Genomic DNA, 9,487 nt, shown 5'->3' with positions numbered 1-9,487 from the left:
TGACTCATCTATGTACCCAAGTGTTACGTCCTTAAAAATCAAAGCAGCATATTTGTGAAATTTGTCCATAATATGGTATCATAGACTGTATTGGTACACACACAAAAAAATGCAAATATGATACTTAACCTTCTGTAAAGTCAAGTTGTTCTGGAGCCATCCCGCACCTCCCGTAGAAAGAGCAAGAAGAAGAAATAAATCTCAGCTCCGGGCTCCTTCTGACTACTTTGGTGCTCCAGGCCAGACATCCAGTCCAACCTGGTGGTGTCTGGTCCAGCTGATAATGCATGGACCCTGGGGTCGGTGTCCTGTTATGCAAAGGGTGAGTTGTGATGAATACATCCACTATTTTTGTTTTTTTAAAATATGCTAATGTTTACACACCATTGAAATACAAGAGATATCATCCTTTTTAAGGCATCACAAATGGTTTATGTAAATGGCCAGAATTCTCTCCTCAACAGACTCACAGCCAGCCCGCCCTTAACAAACTGGCTATTCCCACCTCTGGAGCCGAGAGGGTCATTTGGACAGAGGCAGACTGTCATGGCATGACTAATGATGGATGATTGCAGTTTAATTACACTCTGAGGGTATCACTTTTCTGCGGCTGGCTGGAAATAAATCAAGCTTTTCAATACTGCACACAGTCTGTAGAATTATGGCAATGTATCTTTGTCATTTTTTAGAAACACAAATACTGTGTGTTTGTGAACGGACTTGCACTCTCACCATCAGTTTATCCCTTTTGTTATCTGTCTTTATTCTATGCCCATATCCATTGTTTCAGCAGCAGATTATCCATTAATCTGGGAAGGGTCTCTTTAATCTCTACTGAAATCCTAAATTAAGTTGTCCCCATGAGGTTGAACCAGTACAAAAACATCCATCTGAAAATGAAGGGAAATCTGCTTACTCTGGACTTACTCAGTGGCATCCCTCGCCTCCGGTTGGGCTGGGGGGAGATGGCCTGTGGAGTTAGTCCATATGGCATAACAGTTGGCACATGTATATTTTTTGAGGTCTTGATGGAGCTCTATGTAATTTACTGGGACATCACTCAGCATAATCTCTTTTCAATACGCAGTGGCCAGTGGAGCATGTAAAAAAGAAAAAGGCTCATATTTTCCCCTCAAAGCCCTCATGCCCATACTGACTCCATATCTGCGAGGTGACATTTATGCAAGTGTTCAGTCTATATCAGAGTGTGAGTGTGTGGATTTTGCGCCTCAAGGCAGGCTTACTGGCGCCTGATGTGTTGTGTATGACTGGCTGGCGAAGGGCACAATGCTGACGAGGTTGACTAGAGTGTCTCACCGTGGTCACACTCCAGTTGGAAAATTCTCATTTCTTGCTTCGTTTTGGATTTAATTCATCCTGTGTGGCTGCGTACAGGAGTCAAGTAAACATCATGCTCAAGAGCCCAGAGCGAAAATGAGACTGGGAGGAGGGGGAGTGAGGGAGCGAGGGAGGTGGAGGGGGGAGGTTAGAGTGTTTGTGTGACACAGAGAGTGAGCGAGAAACAGACTGAGAGAGGAGCCTGTGTGTTCGTTTCACCTCCTAATCAGTTTTCCTGGGGGATCTATCATCGACTGCAGCACAGGAGGCAAGTAGAAAGGCAGATAAAGAAAATAGTAGATATCCGCGCGGCTGTAATCTTCTTCCATCTCAAATTTGAGCTTCATACAAGTAAGGAATTCTTCTATCATCAGCCTACTTATAGATGCTTGTAGCACTCAGAAAATAGATCTGTTATATTGTTCTCTCAGTGTATTAAGTTGGAAATATCAAGCAATGTTACATTTCATCTCTGCATTTCTCTAGTATTAGACATAAAGTCAGATAATACAGTAGTTATGGTGTTAATTGCATGTTGATGTGCATGTGTGATGACATTTCTTCACAACTTCAGACATTTATTACATCCCACCGATGCCATTTCACACAAGACTGTGGTGATATTTCATACAGCAGCACTCACTGCTTCATGTGATGCCCATTCTCCTAAATGTTAATGCCTGGTTTAATTGTGCATGTGGGGGGGTGCAGCGCCTCAAACTGTATTAGTCACACAACATCTCTGTTTAACAGCCTGTTTATTGAACTTCACAATATTGCATTGCGTTTCATTCTGTGCAGCTGCCATTCCAACTCCTTTAGTTTCAAACATGTGCTGAGAAAATTCTGCCTTCTTTTCCTCCCTCTTGTGCAACCATCTAAATGTGTAAAGTATTCTCCTTGGAAGAAAATAAATGACTTTGAAGCACCCGACTTCCTTTCAGTGCCCTGCTCCATATGCATGAATGCAGCAGCTCCTTTCATGATGCTGCCTCGCAGAGATAACAGCCAGATATCAGCTAGTGTAAGAACTGTAACTGAGCAGCCAAAATGTACACACTTCTAATTATGATTTATACTGCAAGTCCCTGATGTAATTACAAGTTAGACCCAGTTGCCTGATTTCAAGCAACGGGCTATGAGAGCTAGTTCTGCTGCAGAGATAATTGGCTCTCATTTCTTTTTTACAGGCTGATTTATAAATCAGGGCTACGGGGACTGTGTGAATGGTATGGAAACCTGCGTGTGAACTGTGCTCACATGCATTCGATTCCAGAAGCGGAACACACGCAGACACACATATAGGGGTCTTTGATGACTTGTCCCTGTGAGAATCTCCTCTTGCCCCAGTTTCTATCTCGGAAAAAGACACCGTGGTTAGAAAAGAGAACGGCAGCTGGAAAACTGATGCGTGGAAACACACATGCGTGATGCAACAGCTCTCTCCCCCTGGCCCCATCCTGTGAACGAGCTACCGCACAAATTTCACAGTTCACAGGCTTTAATGAGGTTCTGCAGCTTGTCCATCATACTGACTGGAGAACACCTTAACAGACCTCACAGTCAGACAATGACACTACGGCAGGCATCTGTAGGATCACACGGACAGCAAAATGAGCGTGTAACGATTGTACTATAGGGTTATTTTTAGGCACATCTGTGGTTTAGCATATGCTCAGTGTGAGAGTGATTTTAATAAAGGAAACAAGCAATGTGATTTGCTGGTGTTGAGATGCTGGAGAGAAATAAGGAGCTTTAGATCAGTAAGCAATGCCAGGGGAGAGGATAATAACACATTTAAGGTGGATGGAAATTACAAGCAAACTGTGGAGAAATAGATGTGTATTAGGGCAAAAGAAGACAAGCCTTGTGCACATGCTGCAGAGACTTGCCATCAGTTTATGAGAGGGATGGTGACAGCTAATCAAACACAGACAAAGGCTGACCAACAGCTTCCCCCTTGGCCCGGCACTCAAGGCTATGTGCAGCAGCCTGGATCGAATCACTGATGGGCAACTAAAGGAAATATGATCATACATCACTTGCTGCTGATACCTACTTAAACCTCCACTATCTCTGCCCAAACAAGTATAAAAGCTGCTGGAAGATTTCCCTCGAGCTGCAAGGAGTTCACTTAGCTCAGCTGTTTTGAAAAGGCGTGCGTTTCAGCCAGGAGGCATTAAGTGTTGAAAAAGTTACCTTCAGTTTAAATTGTTGCTGACGGGTGCAGCGGCATTTTTTTTTTGTGTGTTTGTGACCCCCTTCCTTGAGAATCACAGGAGAAGACCGAGTGAGGCTGCAGACGTGTGGTTGCTGGGAGACTGCTGTAGGTGGATTATGAAATGCACGGGGGAAAGCAGAGGCCAGTCAGTCAGCCAGGAGCATATTGAGTTGTGTAATGATGGGAAATGTCAGCTGAGGGCGAGGAAAGGAGAAAAGAGCAGGACAATGAATAAATAACCCAGACAAAGATCCCTAAATGAAAGGTTAATTGGATTCTGTCTGAGGCGAATTTAGATGTGGTCTTTCCGAACTGTTGTACAGTGTCCACTTTGTATCTCTGAGCGACACAATTTAATCTCTCTTAGCAGATGGTCTGCAGCGCTGGTATTACAGCGATTACACTCTGGTCTAACCATCCTCTCTGATCTCTCCGTTTAATGGCAGATGACAGAAATGGACGCCCCTCTCTCCACCCCCTGCAACATCCAGATTTGTGAGGTGACCTGCGACTCCTTCCGCATTATGTGGGACATGACCCCTGAGGACAGTGCCAGAGCCACACACTTCTTCATTGACCTAAGCCGCAAAGAGAGCAGGGACCCCAATCGCTTCAAACACAGGGTCAGACCTCATGTACCTTCCTCTATCCTTCCCCTGGACATACCTATCCACTCTATTCATGTTCATACTGTATTCTAGATTCACATCTATCAATATTCACTATAGCAGTGGTGAAGAAGTCATCCTTCTGTATGCCCTACAGTCTGAACGACACAGGGAAACAAGCATTTTATTGAGGTCTAGTTGGGTTAACAGATGGGTCCAACTGCCTCATTCTGCATTAGTCTGAACACTGAACAGCGGTTGCGCCCTTTCAGTCACTTCCAATACAGGCGAAAAAGGAAAATGAGTGCAGTCAACAGCTTCAGGCCAATGACTCACTTGTACATTGCTTCCTCTTAAAGTGGACTAAACTGACAAATTCATCTGCAGCACAGAACTGTTGAACTCATGTTAACAAATTAGGCACATTTCATACACCACAGACATAAGGCAGCAGTGTAATAGCTTATCTTTTTTAAAATACATGTCAGGGACTATTCATTTAAAAAAAAAATGAAAGGAGATGCTTTGTAGATCTCTAGCATGTGCAATACACATTTCCATGTCACATCTTACTTAATAATTTTTTGGTTTGTTAGTCACTCCCATTTTAGTCCTGACAAAAATACTATTTTACAAATTGCCACAAAATTTTGTACTGACATTCATGTTCCCCAGAGGATTAACCCTGTTGTCTTTGGTGATCTGCTGTCTTTATATTTAGTGCCATCATGAGGTCAGTTTCAGTGTTTGCAATAAGCATACCTGCAGAGCTAATGACAATCCCATTAGCCTCTACTGTACTTTGTTTGTTGCTTATTAGCAAATGTTGGCATGCTAACACTGCTAACGTGGAGAACATGGTCAGCATTATACCTGCTTAACATCAGCCCTGTTAGCATTTTTATTGTGAGCATATTAGCATCAGCATTTAGTAAATATGGCTTTCAACTCTTACCCTGCATTCCGAATTGCATCGCTTTACTTTCAGTACAGTATGTGCTGTAGTTGTATTTTCACATGGAAAATGTATTCAACTGGGACATAATAGGCTGGTCATGACATTACAGCTTGCACTTTGACCCTCTTGCTCATATCCGTTGCAGTCGCTAGCACGAAATTCAAAGTAAAAAGTAAAAGTATGCGATTCAGAACACAGCCTGCACCCATTGGATTCTAACAGGCAATACTTTATTCACAGCAGTAAAATTACATTTGCATTTCTATATCAGTGTTATTTTTATAGTTAAGTCCTTTGTTGTTACGGGTTATTTTTAAGATTTATTTTCTGTCAGCTGTCAGTGGGCTGCCAACTCATCTGTCGGAGCTCAGTAAATGTGACAAATCTTCCGCTGTGCAGAGGATTGTGGGTCAGAATAGCCTGTAAAGCCTGCTGGATTGCATACTGCAAAATGTGGCCAGATGCAGTATGGGACATGCTGGTATTTTTGGCATACTGCATTTGACACCAGCCTACTATGTATTGGGACATACATGTACTAAATCTCTTTCTAGCACAGGCTACTAAATAGTATGGATACTGGAACGCACCATTAGTCTTGTTTAAATATTGCTGGGGGAAAGATTTTACCTTTTTCACACTGGTTGAATGCCCCCAAATTAATAACGTTATTGGCATTTCACTGATCAATTTGGTGTCTAAATTTAGCTCCAGTAACTGAAGTGTAACATCTATGATCTGCCGTCATTTCAGATGTAAAATACTGACTGTAATTATGACCTGTTATTGCAGCTGGCAGTTCAACATCTCAAAAAGTGCTTTTGTGAAGTCAAGGCAGGGGTAGGATTGAGTCAGTTGCTCCTGAATGCAGGATATGTTCTCTCCCTGTGATACACAAAGAGGCACACAAACAAACTTGCATCAGAGATGTTGCCATGGATATATGGGCCTCTGAGCCTTTAGTAATTAGCTGTGCTTCATTAGAGGCTTTGGCCAAAACAAAGCAGCTGATTTGATTAGGTGTATCCTAGTTACAGCAGCATGGTCTTGAAGTGGAATGTCATGCTAATAAGGCAAAGTTTATGGAGGGGAATGGTTGACTTAACATTTACGTTTGTTTTGAAATGTAAATTAAACACACACAGCAGTCTGTTCTAGCTGTGCATCCTGTCCCCGATGTCAGCTCCTTCCTGCTTTGTCCCCCAGGATGTGCCAACCAAGCTGGTGGCCAAAGCTGTGCCTCTGCCCATGGCAGTGAGGGGACACTGGTTCCTCAGCCCGCGGACAGAGTACTGTGTAGCTGTCCAAACTGCTGTCCGACAGCCAGACGGCGACTACCTGGTGTCGGAGTGGAGCCAGGTGGTGGAGTTCTGCACCGGGGGTATGACATACCTGACAGCTACAGTAACACTAATAATGTATTATACTGAGTTTAAAATATAGAAAAAAAATCTGTCACAGCCCAAGGTAGTTATTAGCATTTTACACAAGGCCTCTTTTGCATCGACTTTGCAGACTATGCTATGGAGCACCTTCAGCAGCTTCTTGACAAGGCCAAGGGCTCTGCAGGGAGGCTGCTGAAATTCTCTGTGTTTTATCGTAACCAACACCCAGACTACTTCGACTATGTCAGGTACGTGCTGCATTTATATCTCTTAGTTATACACCCAGCAATTACACACATCATGTTTGTACAGTAATAAGGAAGCTACAGCGGGCCGTTAATTAGCCTGGCTATATACAAAGACTGAAAACGGGGAAACAGCCATCCTGACCTTGTCCAATGATAATGAAGTATGACTATCAGCATCTCTGTAGCACACTGGTTGCCATGCACCTCACAGTGACAACAAGACTCCAGGAAGTCACTGCACCTGGCCAAGATCAGGCCCCCAGGAAGGGCGCCGTGCTTTGAAGACAATTTTTGTAGTGGCCAAACTTCCAAGCCCCTAATGTGATGCCACTGGGCCCAAAAGGACTCTTTCCCTTAGACTTAAATTGTGAAAGACACATCTGTGAGTCAATGTCACAACCCCCCCGTAATGACTAGTTCTATTGGGATTTGATCCATTCAGTCCAATAACATTTGTAAAGTCTAGAAGAGATGCACAATTAACTGATTTTTATCCCCATTCAAGTTAGCAGAGAGCTAATTTGCTGATCATCCTGGAAATTTCATATGCTGCAGTTTAACATTTATGGCTTCGTGCGCCACTGAGCAACTTTCAGTTATATCCAGTTCTTTTAATATATCCATGACCAAGACATAGTCTAGCACATTACCCATGCTAAAATGTCCTTACATGTTGGTTTTGCTCTAATTAAACAAAGTTAAGAGGTGCTGGTAGGTGGATTTTATTTGGTCAGAGCCAGGCTACCTGTTTCCAGGCTTTGTGCTAAGCTAACTGCTAGCTGTAGCTTCAGATTTAGTGTACAGACATATGAGAGTGATATAAATTTTCTCATTAAACCTACATCAAGAAAGTGTATTTTCCAAGATGTTAAGAATAATACCTCTTTATGTCTTCCTATCTCGGATCAGGAGGGAATGTGGAGGCCTGATGCGTCCAGCTCTAAAAGACATCAGTGGCAGTCATGGTTCTCCTATCAACGGCAAACTGCAGGGAGTCTTCTTCAGCTGCAACACAGAGTTTGATACAGGCCTCCCTCCCAAAGACTCCCCATACGGCCCCCTGCGTTTCCAGATCCCAGCTGGACACCTGCTCAACCCCAACATTTCTCTGTACTTTGCAGACTTCTACTGTATGTACACAGCCTACCACTATGTAGTGCTGGTGCTGGCCCCTGTTGGCTCAGAGGGAGATAACTTCTGTCGCACCCGCCTCCCTATGCTGGACTTGGCCTCCAACCCCTTCCTGACATACAATGCCCCCCAGAGACCGGAGGAGGAGCCTCTGTACTGCCATGCCAGCGACGTCATCCTTGAGGTGCTTTTCACGGATCCGGTTCCTTTGGATCAGGGCAGTGTGGAGCAGATCAGCGGGCACCACCAGCTTATGAGTCTGACTACTGCAAACGCCAAAAAAGACCCCAGCTGCAAAGTGTGCAACATCAGTGTGGGACGCTGAGGGAGGTGTAGGACAAACCTGGTTGCGTGAGCCTGCAATACTGAAAGCCACAGCGTTGCACAAGGCAAAACAGTTGAGACCATCACGTGTAGGTCAGAAAACAGTGGAAACAGCCCACCTCTCGGGGTGCGTGCATGCTGCTGCCCCTCTTCCCTCCTGCCTGGACTAGAATAGTGAGTATTATATAGAAGACTTTTATAATGTGTTTCGCAGAGCTTCATCATGATCACAGCTGGAAACACAGTCCATCCATGACTGCTGAACAAAACATAATTGAAGACATGATAGGCTTTAGAAGGCTGGAAAATATCTGTGCTCCTTATTTATTGAGAGTCGCCTGTGCTCTCCTGTACTTTTGTGGCATTTTATGAAAATCTTTTTCTTCTTTCTAATTTACATTTTTTCCCTTAAGATGTGTTTGATTTAATTTTTGTTATGCTGTACTACTAGTCCGATGTGATTTATCTTCAAGAAACTTGTGTTTGAAACAACCTTAAAGTAAAAACGCTATAAGAATGCCCTTTTTAAAACATTGGAGGTCATAACAAATATTTTCCTAATTCTACTTGCAATGTTCTCTCTTTTAAGTCACTGCCACATTCTTTGTCTTAAAAAAAGACTTACTACTGCCAAATGTCTCATATTAATTATTAATTTAGCTTAAACTCTAGTTTTCAGCATCCCTGCCAAATGCTCCAATGCTTCTTAAAAAAACTCATTGTAGAGTTATGATTTGGAAATTGTGTAATTGTTGCACAGCAGACTTTTACTGCTGAAAAATATGGTGCAATGTGACAATGAAAGCAGAGCCATTCTGTGCTGGGGCTTTAGGAGGAAGGTAATAGGGAAGATAGGATCCCAAAGTTCCCTGCAATCAGTCTCTGACAGCAAGCCCCGGCTCTATAAACAGGGCTGAGCTAAGATTAGCTTCTCTCTTGCTATGGGGTTTCTGTTTGTCCCTGCCCAGTAATCTCTGACCTATATGGCAATCCCAGAAATGCCCAAAGTGAAAGGGATCCCATCCCTGGTGCACAACAGTAACGCATGCAATGGTAAGTGGCCAATATGTAGGACATGACAAAAGAGCGTGCAGTGAAAATGAAAGGCTCACCCATTTAAAACTGAATGTGAAAGAAAACTGGAAAAGAAAAGTCAATGGAACGACCTGTTTTAAAGACTTTTTTATACAAAGCACTTACTAAGTCTAAAAAATGATGAAAATGAATTCAAATGTAATAAAAAAAAAATCCACCTCATCTTTACCCTTGACCGC

The 9,487-nt window shown here is 43.2% G+C and overlaps 1 protein-coding gene across 2 annotated transcripts; it reads left to right on the top strand.

The window, feature by feature from the left end:
- Positions 1-1,483: 1,483 nt before the first annotated feature.
- Positions 1,484-9,412, top strand: LOC126394535 (phytanoyl-CoA hydroxylase-interacting protein). Of its 2 annotated transcripts, none has more exons than XM_050051407.1 (5): positions 1,484-1,689; positions 4,006-4,182; positions 6,332-6,506; positions 6,641-6,758; positions 7,668-9,409. In XM_050051407.1, exons 2-5 carry the CDS (start codon positions 4,006-4,008, stop codon positions 8,212-8,214), a joined length of 1,017 nt encoding a protein of 338 aa, XP_049907364.1. In that variant the 5' UTR covers positions 1,484-1,689; the 3' UTR covers positions 8,215-9,409. The 2 variants fall into 2 exon arrangements, with proteins under 2 accessions (XP_049907364.1, XP_049907365.1); XM_050051408.1 differs by having other exon boundaries at positions 1,501-1,606; positions 7,668-9,412.
- Positions 9,413-9,487: the final 75 nt, after the last annotated feature.

This window comes from Epinephelus moara, chromosome 8 (assembly GCF_006386435.1).
Source record: "Epinephelus moara isolate mb chromosome 8, YSFRI_EMoa_1.0, whole genome shotgun sequence".
Taxonomy (NCBI): Eukaryota; Metazoa; Chordata; class Actinopteri; order Perciformes; family Serranidae; genus Epinephelus; species Epinephelus moara.
This window is presented reverse-complemented; position numbering and strand designations above follow the sequence as displayed.